Genomic DNA, 16,590 nt, shown 5'->3' with positions numbered 1-16,590 from the left:
CATTCAAGAGCACATGTCTCTGAAAAATAGGAAGGGAGTCTGCTGATTTCAAAGATTATTTTAACCTCAGAGAAAGCAGTGTTACTGCATGTTTTCTTCTTCCTCCTACAAAGGTCAAACATTCCTAACACATATTTCTGCAGAATAATGCAAGGTAGGTTTTTCCCTTCATGTGATTATCACCAGTCAGCAACCGGGGGCGATAACACAACCTGGAAGATGCTTCTCACCGGGTTCTCCACCATCGGGGGATGCGGGTTCCCTCGGTCCAGGAGTTGGGAAAAGTGGGAAAAGGGAAGTAGTGTGCCATCCCTCTGTCTCTTTCAGGAAAAAGGAGCCTGTTTGGGTCCACATGTAATTTCTTCGTGTGTAACTGAACCGTAAGTGATATTTCACCTGTGGAAAAAAGAGAAAACCAACTTCTCTGAGGGATCCAGACAGAGGACCAAACAGCTGTCTCAGATGAGAGGTGAGAGAAGTCTGTTATTCTGTGAACTCACTACTCTGCCGACCTCCCCACCCCCTCCGCCTCCGCCAATGTCCATGTGGTCTCTGAATGTCAGAGCAAGTGGGACTGCCCCAGGGAGAACAGGAAGCCCCATGGGGCACCTTGGCTGTTCTCGGCCACCCTCTCTTGCCATCTATTCACATGAACTCTACTCATGAATGAGGGCCTTTGAAACAATGCTAGTGGTATTTGATGATTTCTCAGTCTTAATACCATTGGGCAAGAGGAAAACTTTTTTGTTGTTGTTTGTTTTAAATATATAACTGAAATGCTGATGCCACCTCATTTCAGCCCCAAGTATCTACTGTTTTCTTATCTATCCATCTGATTCTATCCAAAGAGGAGACCAGAAACACCGTTTCTGAAATGAAGGGACAATAAAGGGGCCTAGAGTTATGGCTTATAGGCCGCTTTCTTCAAGCAAGTTAGGTTTCTAAAGTGCTCTGGCCTGATGGGCTAAATGTCCCCAGGGTTCCCTCAGTGGGGACAAAGATGGCAATACTGGACCCAAAGGGAAAGCTGGACATTTACTCCCAGGCCAGCAGAGCGCTTTTGTGGGCTGGATTAGTTCGGGGTCTGGGTGGGGGAGGGAGGAAGCACTCAGCTTGCGGGGCTGAGTCCTCACCGCCAGGGGCAGGGGGTCCTTGCTGTGGTTGAAGGTGTGCTCGAATACCAGGGCGGCCAGCACGTTGGAGGAGCGGTTGTCATACTTGATGTAGTCCTCAAAGTCCTTCTCCGAGGGAAAACCGTGAACTGTGAAGAGCGCGGGAGCTGAGTTGCCCAATCGTCTGCCTCACTTGAAAAATCTGGACAGTTCGGTCATTTGCAGATAAAAGACTGAAAACCTACACATTTCTCTAGGGTTGTGTAAACCTTTCCTAAGACTCGAGGAGGCTTGTTTTTGGCAGAGAGGCGGGCTGCTGTGAAGATGGCCAGAACTCGCAATCACAGGCAGCCTGGGTTTCTGCTGAGACTGGGGCAGGGCTGGCAGCGATGCCCGGTCCATAACCCTCCTCCATGCCACCCCACACTGGGTTCCACCGCTGGGGCAGCCTCTCTTATAGCCATAGTGGTGTGCTTTAGAAATTGGAGTAGACACTAACATATAGCTTGTTAAAAGATTCTCTATCACCCAGACCCCATTTCACATAAAGGGATTTACTGTGATCAGCCGGTGAGGGACCAAGGGTCTTCTCCTAAGTGTTTACTATAATGAATTAAGCCACAGGAGGTATACGCCAAGATTAAGAGGCAGAATAAAAGGGATACCATTTTTTATCCTGAAATCAAAGAGCTAGAAAAGGAGGCTAGCACGTGTTTACTGAGAATATCCCTCAAAAGGCTTCCTAATGACTCTATTTTAGAGCTCTCTTCCGAAAACCACATCCCAGAAAAGGTTCTTGGCCCTGCGCTCTCAAACCGCATCTCGCCCTTGTAATTAAAGAGCTTTCTTTGGGTACGTAGCCACCTATTCCCACTATGGGTAATTGGGTGCTGCTCAAGCTGTCACTTGTCACTTCAATGGGTCCTCACAACTCTGGTCCCCACTCTATAATAAGATGACACAGAGTTGGGGGGTTCACACTGGCAACATGGCCCCATGAGGGGAGATGCTAGGCCCGGAGAGTGGTCTGGAGCCTCGCAGAGAGAAGGACCCCGGGGACACCTCACCCCTCAGGTTGATCAGCAGCGCCCGTTTGGCCGTCTCTGTGATGGTCCTCACAGCCTCGCTCTGGGAAGGGACGTAGGCGAGCTCCCAGGCATCTCCTGGAGGAGGGAAGCTGAAGAACAGGGGCAGCTCCTGGATCGACTGGCTGGGGTACACAGTGGCCTTGGGCACATTCTCTGACTGGATCTTCAAGCGAAGCCAAATCAGGATCCCAGAAAACAGCAAGGGCAGGAGGAGTTCCAAGGCTGTCACCAGGACCTTCCGCTTCTGGAACAGGAATGAGGTCACATGCTGACGGACCAAGAGGCACAGAAGGGGGCTCATAGACGCCCCCTCCTCCAAGCTCCACGCATGCCCTGAACCCCTGCCTCCCAAGGCGCCCACACAGTGGGCATGTACTTCTTGCCATGTTCCCAGGAGCAGGACATACCTGCAAAGTGTAGTTCTTCCAGAGCAGGAGTGCCAGCTGCCTGAGCACTGCCATCCTCTCACCAGGAGGGACCCTCAGCACTAGGTACAGACCAAAGACAAGAGGTTAGGGCGTGCCATGAAAATGCGCCTTGTGTTTGGGGGACACATGGGAAGGGGGAAGGCCGAGTCCTGGGACACAGACCCTCCTCTCCATTTTTTCCTTCCCTTCTTTTATACCACCTTAATTCAAAATAGCACACAGGAGAGAGAGACAGCAGATAAAAAAAGTACATTCTTTTGGGAAACTGACTTTGCTTCCTCCTAAAACATAAGATCAACAACCGGCTTTTATATGCAACGTGACTGCTAGAGTGGTATTTATCATTTGACAAATGTTATTCAGATGTTCTGTGTAGTTCATATGAATGTGTTATTTCTTAGCAAAATATCAGGCTGATGGAATTCCTCTCTCTGACTGGCTTTTCTCTCAACCAACACAGAACCAGCAAAAGGAAACTCAGCTTAGCGGGCGGGCTTGGGGAGGAGTTGATTTCTAAGCTGGGAGAGGACTGTGGGGGGAGGGAGAGGAGAGGCCTGGGATGGGGGCCCTCACTGGCCTCGTTGACCCAGGAGGCAGACCCATAAGTGGGATGACAGAGTGTACCTTGACCCCAAAGGGTCAGTCTTTCCTACTTTAACTCTGAGCATTGGTATGTGAACCTCCATACAAGAGTGGTCACTTTCCTCCAAAGAAAATCTATCATGTGTCACTCTGAATGTTCTGTTTACATCTGCCACATAAACTGGAAAAGTCTGCTGAGAGGTAATCAAACAGATAAATAAGAGATAGCAGAAACAAGAGTGTAGGTTTAAAAAGACCTCTCTCGGCCCTGGCCAGTTGGCTCAGCGGTAGAGCGTCGGCCTGGCGTGCGGGTTCGATTCCCGGCCAGGGCACATAGGAGAAGCGCCCATTTGCTTCTCCACCCCCGCCCCCTCCTTCCTCTCTGTCTCTCTCTTCCCCTCCCGCAGCCAGGGCTCCATTGGAGCAAAGATGGCCCGGGCGCTGGGGATGGCTCCTTGGCCTCTGCCCCAGGCGCTAGAGTGGCTCTGGTCGCGGCAGAGCGTCGCCCCTGGTGGGCGTGCCGGGTGGATCCTGGTCGGGCGCATGCGGGAGTCTGTCTGACTGTCTCTCCCCATTTCCAGCTTCAGAAAAATACAAAAAAATAAAAATAAAAAAATAAAAAGACCTCTCTCGATTTAGGGAAACCCACTTCACTAGACTTCACATGTGAGAAGCAGAGATACTGAGCTCATTAGAGTTCATTAGATGCTTACCTGCTAGAGAAGGAGGTGGTCTGAATTAGCTTAGGAAGACCCCACAACGCCCAGAAGACAGAGGCACTGCGTTCTGGAAGCTGCGGGCATGGAGGCTGAAGCATGGACCAGGCTGCTAGGACCTAAGTGGGCAGCAGGTGGCAGAGGAAGAAGGCCTCAGAGAGCTCCCGGTCACTGTTCATGCACCCAGGATACAGGTGGAGCGAGAAGAACCCTTCACAGCTCAGAGTCCTTTAAGTGGGGGAGAAACCTCCATGACTCATAGGAAAAGAGTTCTAAGTTCAATCAACTGGCTCCAAGTTCAGGCTGATACTAACCCAACACCATCCATTAAGTGGGTTAAGAACACACGAAAGATTCAGACATACAGTTAGTCAATCATTATTACTGAACACAAGCTAACAAAGGACCTGCCTTGAGACCCAGTGTGCGCAGAGTAAGAGCTTGTTTTATAACATGTCTAGTTTCACTTTTGGCTTCAGTCGGTTGAAAATAACTCCCAGCAAAGCCCTTTAACAATTTTTTTTTAAAGAAAAGATGTGTCCATATCTGTCTAATAATAGTAACTCAAAATTTATGCTTTAAAGGGTAGTCACTAAATATTTATAGATAACACAACTGCAAGTAGTTACTTATTAATTTTTTAATTTTTTTTTTTTTTTACAGAGACAGAGAGAGTCAGAGAGAGGGATAGATAGGGACGGACAGACAGGAATGAGAGAGATGAGAAGCATCAGTTTTTCTTTGTGACACCTTAGTTGTTCATTGATTGCTTTCTCATATGTGCCTTGACCATGGGCCTTCAGCAGACCAAGTAACCCCTTGCTCAAGTCAGTGACCTTGGGTCCAAGCTGGTGAGCTTTGCTCAAACCAGATGAACCCGCACTCAAGCTGGCAACCTCGGGGTCTCGAACCTGGGTTCTCTGCATCCCAGTCTAGTGCTCTATCCACTGTGCCACTGCCTGGTCAGGCACTTATTAATTAATTTTAAAATTAATTTAAAATATGGCTTTCAATTAACCACATTTAAAAAAATTGATTTCAGAGAGAGAGAGAGAGGACAGGAGAGAGAGAGACAGACAGAAACATCAATCTGTTTCTGTATGTGCCCTTACCAAGGATCGAACTGGCAACCTCTGTGCATCAGAGGACGATGCTCTAACCAACCAAGCTATCTGACCAGGGCTTAATCACATGGTTAAAATGTGAACAAATTAAAGCAGAAATATCCGTGACCAGGTGGTTCAGAGAACAGAGTATCATTCAGGTGCGCTGAGACTGCAGATTAGATCCCTGGTCAGGGCACACACAAGAAGCAGACAATGAGTGCACAACTAAGTGGAACAATGAGTTGATGCTTTTCTCTCTCTCTTTCTCTCCCTCTTTCTTGCTTCCTCTCTCTCTCTCTCTCAAATCAATGGAAAAAAATTTTTTAAAAAAGCTAAAATAGTAAAAGTACTATTAAGCAGCAATGTAACAAATTATCCCAATTCTTTTAAAATTAACAATGTGGAGGCCCTGGCCAGTTAGCACAGTTGGTTACAGCATTGTCCCAAAATGCCAAGGTTGTTGGTTTGAGCCCAATCAGGGCACACAGGGAAGCAACCAATGAGTACACAACTAAGTACAATAACAAATGAATGCTTCTCTCACTCTCTCTCTCTCCCTCTCCCCTTTCCTCACTCTGTCTCTCTAAAATCAATCAATAATTTAAAAAAAGAATCAACCAATGAATACATAAATAAGCCGAACAGCAAATAGATGTTCCTCTCTCTCTCCTTCTCTCCCTTACCCCCTCTCTAAAAAACACTCAATAAAAAAAAATTGACAAGGTAGTAAACTGTCTTAAAAATCAGTAGACAAGCAATAAGTAAGTAGTGGATGACACCTTAGTTGTTCGTTGATTAATAATTCCCATGGAGGCCCGTGGTTTCTTCCAGTGGGTTAGGCTAAAAAGGGAAGACAGGGCCTCTAGTGGGATCAGCCATCCCGTGGTCATCTGGCCTGGCCAAGATGAACTTTATTCCTCTATCTCAAGAGGGGAATGTAGAAACCATCACAGTTCACAGAGGTTTTTCTGGTCAGAGAAGTCAGTGACTTCCTTTCCTGGAAAAGTCTGTCCAAGGGAGGACACATCACCATGCTTACTCCTGTCTCTCTAAGCCTAGAGGAAAGAAGGCGGGGGGGGGGGGGGACAGAAAGACAGACCCTCACCTTCCTATGAGGCTGTACAGCAGTATCTGGGAACTGACCTGAGTCCTGGTAGAGGCTCCTGGCTGCAGTCTTCTTCCAGGGCTACGGAAGGACTGGCCGAAAGGAGGCAGCCCTGCGCAGAAGGCTCTGGGGTGGGGCTGGCAGGGTGACCTTGGAGATCAGGAGCACTGACGCCTCTTGGGACATCAGGAGAGGCCCGGGTCTCGCTGGCATGACTCTCTGGCACCTTTGGGCAAATGGAGGGAGGGTCTTAGAACATAATTTGGAAAATAATCACAAAACACCCCTCACCAAGTTAGAAAATCAAAGGGCAAAATAGATTGCGAGTATATTCCTTAAGACAAAACAGATCCAATACCAAGAAATATGGATTTCGGAAAAGAGAGACCAGACCACAGGGCGGCTCTTTGTTCTCTTCTGCTCCATTAAAAGATAAGAAGCTTTTCCATTATACACTTTTATACTTATACAGCCTAATCCAGCTCTGGCTGCTGGTATCATCACGCATTTATAGACAAAAACAAAAACAAAAACCAGGAGGAAACACCTGGCTCAGGATCACACAGCAAGAGAGCCAGAGGGCCAGGATCCGAACCTTCCAGGCCATGTTTTTATCACTATATCTCTATATCCTTGTGTATCCTAAAAGCAATAAACATCCTTATAAAATCTGTATATATTGCTCCCAGAATATAACACTCAAAATTAAAAGAAAAAAATGCCCCCAAGCCCTGTCACCTTAGTATTCTGTTTTTCTCTGTCTCCCTGCAGCACCCAGCTTGTTGCTTTGCACATGCCACGCTTTCTCCAAAGTCTCACCGAATGCTATACTTGTGTCTGTTCTGTTTGAGTAAAAAGAATTTAAAGGAGGAGATTCCCGGAATTACAAAATCGGGAAAGCTTCTTTCTGGTTACCAAAGCAAATGTACAGGAGGAAAGGAAGCCCAAGTTCCTTAAAACCCTTGACCCTGGTGGCACTGAGAGTCCCTCTAAGTGGGAATGGCCTTGATCCAGAACCAGCCCAGGAGGGTTCTACTCTAAGGCAAACACTTGGCCGCTTGCGAAGCTGCCGCCTCCGCACCACGAGAGCATGTCTGAGAACTCCTGGCTCCCAGAGGGTCACTCACTCCTCCGGGGACAGAGTGGGAAGGGAATGGAGGGCGCCACCCCCCACCACTAAGAGGCTTGTTTGCTTACTGTTAAAATATTAAACATTACACAAATTGTTAAGTATTTCAATATTTGTTTTTCAGGTGAGCAACTGAATTGGTCCAGAGTGAGTGCATATTGTGGGCTGTTAATTTCTGAGAAGTCTCTTGATGGCACAGAGAAGTCCTCTGAAAATGGTTTTTCCAGTCGCTTTCATTAGTTGAAGAGCAATGGGCTGTGCCAGTTCGTGAGCACCCAGGGCTGTTCAGGGGCCCACTGCTCAGCAGCATTCTTTTTTTTTTTTTTTTTCAATTTTTTTTTTTTTGAAGCTGGAAACGGGGAGAGACAGTCAGACAGACTCCCACATGCGCCCGACCGGGATCCACCCGGCACGCCCACCAGGGGTGACACTGCCCCTCCGGGGCGTAGCTCTGTTGCGACCAGAGCTACTCTATCGCCTGGGGCAGAGGCCAAGGAGCCATCCCCAGCGCCCGGGCCATCTTTGCTCCAATGGAGCCTTGGCTGCGGGAGGGGAAGAGAGAGACAGAGAGGAAGGAGAGGGGGAGGGGTGGAGAAGCAAATGGGCGCTTCTCCTGTGTGCCCTGGCCGGAAATCGAACCCGGGTCCCCCGCACGCCAGGCTGACGCTCTACCGCTGAGCCAACCGGCCAGGGCCTCAGCAGCATTTTTTAGTACACGTTGAGGGGTCTAGACACCTCCACTTTTTTTATTTGTTTTTTTTTTCTCATTATGGGCTTAACTCCTCCAACTTCTATATGTCCATACAAAAAAAAAGTTTTATTTCTGCATATATGGAATAGAATAGTGTCAAGGCTTCTAAAGAGGTCACTGCTGAGCAGGCCTCAAGATCAGCACAAGTGGACAAGGCACACACCCTGTTATGTCACATGCTCCTGTCATATCCCAGGCTCAGCACATCTCCTTTCATAGAAACCTACGTCTGCACAGGCCTGGAGGGAGACATGGGTGGGTAGGAGGGGCGGGGTCTCAATAAAGCCACAGATGTTCCTCCTGATGTCAGGCAGAGAACAGACCAGCATGGTTCTGCCCTCTTGACCACAGGTGTGGAATAGAGAGCTAGCCTTGTTGGTGGTGCTGGCCAGGACTCGGCACTTTTCCTGAGGACCAAGGTGGGTGAGGACCCCTCTCAGCCAGGAAAGCACTTCCTTACCAACATGCGGAGTCCACAACAGTCAGAACAGTCAGCAGTATCAAAGGGCTGTGTGTGTACACACTGAAGAATGACAAGTATACATACTTAACGTTTGTGAGTAAAATCTGTGGCCTTTCAGGATACACAAGACAAAAAAGCATTTATTCACCCAATAAACATCTGTGAAGTGCTCCCTGTGTAATGGACACTTGTACTAGGGACTAAGGATTTGGAAATGAGAACCCCAGAGTTCTCCATCCAAGGAGTTCACAGTCTGTGAATGTTTGCATGTATTGTAACTGCCAAAACTGAAGCCAAATAAAAGCATCATGAGATTCTGGAGGAGATGAATTTGGTGTGTGTGTGTGTGTGTGTGTGTGTGTGTGTGTGTGTGTGTGTGCGCGCGCGCACACACACACATTTGTGTAAGAGAGCTCTGGGAAGGCTCCCAAGAGGAGGTGACATGGGAGACTAGCCTCAAGTTTCTTGTTGGTTGGGGTAGAAGGCATTACAAGACCACAAAGAAGTGGAAGAGTGTGTGGGGAACAACAAGTAGTTCAGAGTGGTGAGGAGGGAACAGCAGAGAATGAGCCAGAAGGGGAGCCTGACCAGGACTTGGGTGCTGTGCCAAGAAGGGAGCTGGACTGGTGTGTGGAGGGAGGGACAGGGTGTCCAGATATACAGTAATGCTGCCTGAGGGTGTTTTGTTTTAATTTTTTATCCAGTGCATGATCTTTCTTCTGGGGGCAGAATGTGCAGGAAATATGTGAAAATATCTAATTCAATGGATTCTGCAGATCAAATGTCCAAATACTAACAACCACTGTAAAAAGAAACAGGCTAAAACTAACAGGCACATTTATAGAGTATGGTCCCCACCAGTGAACCCCATTATTGGTCTCCAAGTTGGGTGAGCAAAATGATCTGCTGGAATAATGGAATGGTGAGAAATTTTACTTAGAAGTATTTTTCTTTTAAAATGAGAAAAATTGGCTTTACTAATATTTAATACATGGGAGGACCCTGGCACCCTGTTGACCTGTGTGTCAGCAGCCATGACACCCTGACGGAAGAGGCTCTATGACATGGGGGTGATGACTGGCTGTTCCCCACTAGTTTACTTTAAGCCTCTCAGACATGTTGGAGTTTACATGCTTCAAGATACCCTGTCGGGCACTCTCCTTTCCCAGAGCATGCCCACGCCTTTCCCTTCCAACCAGGGGAGCAGTAGGCAGCGGCAGATCAACCTGGGCTAACCCCCTGAGTCTGTCTCCAAGGCCTCCTTTTCTCTGACTCTCCAGTGAGCTGACTACAGCCCCGCCGCCTTGGCTCACTTCTTTCCTATAACATTTCTAGAGAGCCAAAGCAGCCCTGCCTACTTTCTCTGTTGCATCTCCTATTCTAGGCCGATCCTTGTTTCACTGTCCCCAGCTATAATAAATGTCCTCTCAAAATTATTAAAAAAAAAAAAAAGATATCATGATTGGAGTCATTAAAAACAAAAACAGCCTGATCAGGCGGTGGTGCAGTGGATAGAGTGTCGGACTGGGATGCGGAAGGACCCAGGTTTGAGACCCCGAGGTCGCCAGCTTTAGCGCGGGCTCATCTGGTTTGAGCAAAAAGCCCACCAGCTTGAACCCAAGGTCACTGGCTCCAGCAAGGGGTTACTCGGTCTGCTGAAGGCCCACAGTCAAGGCACATACGAGAAAGCAATCAATGAACAACTAAGGTGTTGCAACGCGCAATGAAAAACTAATGATTGATGCTTCTCATCTCTCTCTGTTCCTGTCTGTCTGTCCCTGTCTATCCCTCTCTCTGACTCTCTCTCTCTGTCACTGTAAAAAACAAAACAAAACAAACAACAAAATCAGCCTGACCAGGCAGTGGCGCAGTGGATAGAGCGACGGACTGGGATGAGGAGGACCTAGGTTTGAGACCCCGAGGTCGCCAGCTTGAGCACAGGCTCATCTGGTTTGAGCACAGCTCACCAGCTTGAGCCCAAGGTCGCTGGCTTGAGCAAGGGGTCACTAGGTCTGCTGTAGCCTCCCAGTCAAGGTATATATGAGAAAGCAATCAATGAACAACTAAGGTGCCGCAATAAAGAATTGATGCTTCGGCCCTGGCCGGTTGGCTCAGCGGTAGAGCGTCGGCCTGGCGTGCGGGGGGACCCAGGTTCGATTCCCGGCCAGGGCACATAGGAGAGGCGTCCATTTGCTTCTCCACCCGCACCCCCTCCTTCCTCTCTGTCTCTCTATTCCCCTCCCGCATCCGAGGCTCCATTGGAGCAAAGATGGCCCGGGCGCTGGGGATGGCTCCTTGGCCTCTGCCCCAGGCGCTAGGCGGCAGAGTGACGCCCCGGAGGGGCAAAGCATCGCCTCCTGGTGGGCAGAGCTTCGCCCCTGGTGGGTGTGCCGGGTGGATCCCTGTCGGGCACATGCGGGAGTCTGTCTGACTGTCTCTCCCCGTTTCTAGCTTCGGAAAAATAAAAAAAAATTTAAAAAAAAATTGATGCTCTCCCTTCCTATCTGTCCCTCTCTCTGACTGTCTCTGTCACACACACACAAAAAAACAAAAAAAAAACAAAATAAGACTCTTACATAGCCAAAGTATTACAATACTTTGTAGTGATTCAGGAATAACTATGAAAATCTTTTGTGACAGAGGTTCACTGGTTATCTTGTGATTCTAACTTAAGGAGGAAATTCACATTTTCTTTCATGAAAAGTTCCAGGCCTGACCTGTGGTGATGCAGTGGAAAAAGCAATGACCTGGAATGCTGAGGTCGCCGGTTCAAAACCCCGGGCTTGCCTGGTCAAGGCCATATGGGAGTTGATGCTTACTGCTCCTCCCTCCTTCTCTCTCATCTCTTTAAAATGAATAAATAAATTAAATAAAAAATTAAATAAAATAGTAGTAATATTAAAAAAAAAAAGTTCCAAATCTGGAGACCTTTTCCTTTTCTTTTTTTCAAGGGCAAATGACTACGGCAGTGTGTCAGCTAGCTTATTTCTTTTAAGCTAATTGGGCCCTTCAAGCTAATTAGTCTCTTCAAGGCGACAATATGTGCAAGTTATGTCCTTTCAAAATAATCTGTGCCAAGAACCGAGCATTTAGGAAAATGGATTTTTTTTTTTTTTTTTTTCATTTTTCTGAAGCTGGAAACAGGGAGAGACAGTCAGACAGACTCCCGCATGCGCCCGACCGGGATCCACCCGGCACGCCCACCAGGGGCGGTGCTCTGCCCACCAGGGGGCGATGCTCTGCCCATCCTGGGCGTCGCCATATTGCGACCAGAGCCACTCTAGCGCCTGAGGCAGAGGCCACAGAGCCATGCCCAGCGCCCGGGCCATCTTTGCTCCAATGGAGCCTTGGCTGCGGGAGGGGAAGAGAGAGACAGAGAGGAAAGCGCAGCGGAGGGGTGGAGAAGCAAATGGGCGCTTCTCCTATGTGCCCTGGCCGGGAATCGAACCCGGGTCCTCCGCACGCTAGGCCGACGCTCTACCGCTGAGCCAACCGGCCAGGGCAGGAAAATGGATATTTGAAGACGTTTCTACAATTGGGTGACTGTGTTGGAGCAACATCTTTACAAACACCTACACCTGCACAGCAAAAGCTTTGGGAACCAGACTTCCAGCTTCCCTGATAGTCCATGAACATTTATCAGACCAAAGTCAAGAGCCCTTGCATGACTGGTGAGTGGGGTTGAAAAACAAGCACCAATCTCATAGTGTAGTCCCTGTGTCCTCACGATGTGTGTCATGTTGACCTGTGAATGCCATGTACCACAAGAACCGGGAACTGAGGTAGAGAGCACACAAAACCAGACATTCAAATGCTGAGACATATATTTCACCATTTTATAAACAAGATGTGGACTCGATCACATGGCTTTCTTTTTTTTTAAAAGATTTTTTTAAAAATTCATTTTAGAGAGGAGAGACAGAGAGAGAGAAGGAGGGGAGGAGCTGGAAGCATCAACTCCCATATGTGCCTTGACCAGGCAAGCCCAGGGTTTCAAACCGGAGACCTCAGCATTTCCAGGTCGACACTTTATCCACTGTGCCACCACAGGTCAGGCCCACATGGCTTTCTTTGAAAAACAACGTATGTATGTCGGTACGATAGATTTTGTACCATTAATACAGCAATTTTCAACCTCCTTTATCTCATGGCACACATAAATGAATTACTCAAATCCTGTGGCACTCCACAAATATACTTTTTCCCAATCTGACCAAAAAAATACATATATACTGCTCACAAAAATTAGGGGATATTTTATCGCTTCATATTCATTTTGAAATATCCCCTAATTTTTATGAGCAGTATAATTGATTCATTCATAGTGCTATTGTTGTGTTTTCTGTTGTCATTTTTAATTTGACAGTCTAAGGGAAAGGAGTTCAGTGCCCCTGATTAAAAGTCAGGGAGCGCATGTTTTAAAAATTCTTGCAGCACACCAGCTGCAAATCGCTGCATTACTACATGGACAAGATTTAATCATGCTCACTTTGCCTCTCAGCCCTTTAAAAGTCCTATATTTGTGTATATTTCCATGTCCAAAATATTGAGGACAGTGGTATATGGCTATATTTAATAAACAAATAGAATATATGGGAGTACATGCTCAAACTCTTACACAAGAAAGTCCATAGGCCCTGACCGGTTGTCTCAGCGGTAGAGCGTCGGCCTAGCGTGCGGAGGACCTGGGTTCAATTCCCGGCCAGGGCACACAGGAGAAGCGTCCATTTGCTTCTCCACCCTTCCGCCGCACCTTCCTCTCTGTCTCTCTCTTCCCCTCCCGCAGCCAAGGCTCCATTGGAGCAAAGATGGCCCGGGCACTGGGGATGGCTCTGTGGCCTCTGCCTCAGGCGCTAGAGTGGCTCTGGTCGCAACATGGCGACGCCCAGGATGGGCAGAGCACCGCCCCCTGGTGGGCAGAGCGTCGCCCCTGGTGGGCGTGCCAGGTGGATCCCGGTCGGGTGCATGCGGGAGTCTGTCTGACTGTCTCTCCCTGTTTCCAGCTTCAGAAAAATGAAAAGAAAAAAAAAAAAAGAATAAAGTGCATAAGAGGCCCTGGGCCCTAGCCGGTTGGCTCAGTGGTGGAGCGTCGGCCTGGCGTGCGGGGGACCCGGGTTCGATTCCCGGCCAGGGCACATAGGAGAAGCGCCCATTTGCTTCTCCACCCCCCCCCTCCTTCCTCTCTGTCTCTCTCTTCCCCTCCTGCAGCCAAGGCTCCATTGGAGCAAAGATGGCCCGGGCGCTGGGGATGGCTCCTTGGCCTCTGCCCTAGGCGCTAGAGTGGCTCTGGTCGCGGCAGAGCGACCCCCCCCCCCCCAGGGGCAGAGCATCGCCCCCTGGTGGGCAGAGCGTTGCCCCTGGTGGGCGTGCCGGGTGGATCCCAGTCAGGCGCATGCGGGAGTCTGTCTGACTGTCTCTCCCCATTTCCAGCTTCAGAAAAATACAAAAAAAAAAAAAAAGAAAGTGCATAAGAAAAGTTTTTAGATGACTTATTTACACAAGTGGTCCTGGTGTGGACGAGGTGGGAAGAAATCCCTAAGGTTCAGTCATTGTCTGAGAGGACTCCCCTTTCCATGCCCCCCAGGTTTGAGGCTGTGGACACATGCATTGGGAGGCTCAGGTGGAGACGTAGTCTGCTGATCTCACAATTAACACCACCACCTGCTCTGTTCAGGGTGATCACATGGCTCTGAGTTTCCACTAAAGTTCCTGGGGGGAGTTGGTAGAGTATGTTTTTGTCAGAAACGTGACCCAAAGGAGATTACTGGGAGAGAGTTCTACAAAAATCTGTGCTGCTGTCTGCTTTTCTAACCCCTGCTGGGATCTCAGGCCCATTCCTAGTCTTGCTGGCCCATCTGCCTCTCTAGGTGTAGGAAATGAGGTAATGGGGCAACTGAGAATCCCCAGGGAGAGGTAACCATGGATCTTCCGTAAGAAGCAAGGCAGCAAACTCATGACTCACCTCTGCAAAGGTTCCTACCTGCCTGTTGACTCCGAACATGCAAATAATTCAGCCATCCATTCACTACCCAGGTTCCCCAGGACAGGGACTGACACACCTTACACTTTCGAATGGGTGTCTGGGCCTTCTGTGGTTTTGTCTGTTTGGAATATCACCCACCATATCTGTCTCCAGCTTCTAAAATCCTACCTATCATTCCTCAGCCCAGTCCTAGTACCTCTGTGAAGCAGTCACTGATAACACTGGTCCAAGGGTTCTTCATCTTGGCTGTACAACAGAATCTTCTGAGGGTGCTTTAAGATACAAATTGATACCTGAGACCAACCCCTGGAGATTCTGGGCTCTACTAGGGCCATGAGACTCTTTCCCAAGTGATTCTAGCGTGCAGCCACAGTTGAGACCTTCTGCTCTTGTTGAAAGCCATCCTCCTCCACCTCTGGACACTTTTCAGCACCTTTTGTGGATATCTCATGTGTCACTTATCTTGTTCTGTCTTACATCATAGCTATTTGTGAATAAATCATCTCTTTAACTCCACCCTAAGGTCCTCAGAGCAGGACCCATGTCCAGTAAGTCTTTCAGTCATTCACAGAGCCTTACCCATCATTCTCCCCAGAGTTCTAGAATGCTTTCCCTGTCAACACACTTAAGAGCAGAAGGGTCTAGCCCTGACCAGTTAGCTCAGTCAGTTAAGAGTGTCATCCCAAAACAGCAAGGTTGTGGGTTCGATCCCTAGACAGGGCAGCCCCAGGAAGCAACCAATGAGTACACAGCTGAGTGGAACAACAAATGAATGTTTCCCTTCCCTTTCCCCTCTCTCTCCTTTCCTCACTCTACTTCTCTAAAAATCAATCAGTCAGTCAGTCAGTAAAAACAAATTAAGCCCTGGCCAGATAGCTTGGTTGATTGGAGCATCATCCCGGAGTACAGAGGTTGCCAGTTCGATTTCCTGGTCAGGGCACAAACAGGAGCAGCTCAATATTGCGCTCTCTCTCTCTCTCTCTCTCTCTCTCAAAAAAAAAAAAAAAAAAAAAGAGAGTCTGTTTCAAGAAGCAGGTCTAGAGAAAAACCTGTTAACTAGGGAGTATTACCTGGGCCTTCCCAGTTGAGCCTAAGTCAAAAGAGGTTCCCATTACACTGCCTAGCATATGCACCATGGAGCAGTGGATATGATGGCTAACCTTTTTAGAAAAACGCCCACTTTTGCATTGCTAGTCAACCTGGTCCCTCCCGCCCACTAGCAGGCGGTCTAGCTTTCATGGTGGGCCAATCGCAGCGCCCTTTGGTTGCTCTGCTACCGGCAACCATGAAAGCTGGCCCACCAAGAAAGCTGGAATGTCCACTATTGGGTGGGAGGGACCAGGTTGACCAGCACTGCAAAAGTGGGTGGTTTTTATAAAAAGGTTCACCATCACGGGGTTTGAGCTTCGACCTGGGATGCTAAGGACACAGGTTTGAAACCCCGAGGTCGCCAGCTTGAACACGGGCTCATATGGCTTGAGTGCAGGGTCACCAGCTTGAGCATGGGATCATAGACATGACCCCATGGTCACTGGATTGAGCCCAAAGGGCGCTGGCTTGAGCAAGAGGTCACTGGGGCTTGACAGGAGAGTCACCCTCCTTCCTGCCAAGGCATGTATGGGAAACAATAAATGAACAACTAAAGTAAAGCAACAAGTTGATGCTTCTCATCTCTCTTTCTCTCTCTCTCTCTCTTCCTAAAACAAACAAACAAAAAAACTTGAGTTATCCTCTTGTTTTAAAAGGCTGTCTCATTACAATTACAATAGTGGTAGATTACCTCAGAGGGGAATGATGCCATCCTGTTTGTCAGATATAATAAGTAAGTGTTCAATTTTTTAAAATTCTCTAAAAATTACAAAAGGGGGGAGATTCTCAGGGCATCCATTTTTACCTATTTTCCCTTTCTCTTATATTTGCCATGATGCAAACTTCCTACAGAAAAACTGCCTTCATCTTTTCAAGTTTACAAAAGGCAGCACCAAAATGTAACCAATCAAATGATACAGTTGCTAAGGAGGAAAGTGCATGACTCTTGCACTTGCATCTTGCTGGAGTCTCCACTCTGTTACAGGGTCTCAGCCACTCACTCAAACACCCTCTCTAAGTGCCTGTCACGTGCTAGGC

General features: G+C 48.3%; 1 protein-coding gene across 4 annotated transcripts in view; it reads right to left on the bottom strand.

Annotated features, from left to right (window-relative positions):
• Positions 1-16,590, bottom strand: part of ABCA3 (ATP binding cassette subfamily A member 3) — a 62,344-nt gene that overhangs the window by 44,591 nt on the left and 1,163 nt on the right. Inside the window, exons 1-6 of one of the 4 annotated variants that reach the window (XM_066382849.1) lie at positions 6,876-6,971; positions 6,176-6,363; positions 2,608-2,687; positions 2,180-2,444; positions 1,134-1,261; positions 231-396 (exon numbers count right to left, since the gene is read on the bottom strand). In XM_066382849.1, the coding sequence (XP_066238946.1) occupies positions 231-396; positions 1,134-1,261; positions 2,180-2,444; positions 2,608-2,661 (613 nt within the window). In that variant the 5' untranslated portion in view covers positions 2,662-2,687; positions 6,176-6,363; positions 6,876-6,971. Of the gene's footprint in view, positions 1-230; positions 397-1,133; positions 1,262-2,179; positions 2,445-2,607; positions 2,688-3,923; positions 4,008-6,175; positions 6,364-6,875; positions 6,972-16,590 lie in introns of those variants that run through there. The other 3 variants (XM_066382848.1, XM_066382852.1, XM_066382850.1) reach the window with 3 other exon arrangements.

Source organism: Saccopteryx leptura, chromosome 4 (assembly GCF_036850995.1).
Source record: "Saccopteryx leptura isolate mSacLep1 chromosome 4, mSacLep1_pri_phased_curated, whole genome shotgun sequence".
NCBI classification, from domain to species: domain Eukaryota; kingdom Metazoa; phylum Chordata; class Mammalia; order Chiroptera; family Emballonuridae; genus Saccopteryx; species Saccopteryx leptura.
Note: the sequence above shows the minus strand (reverse complement) of the source record. Positions and strands in the feature narration are given on the sequence as shown.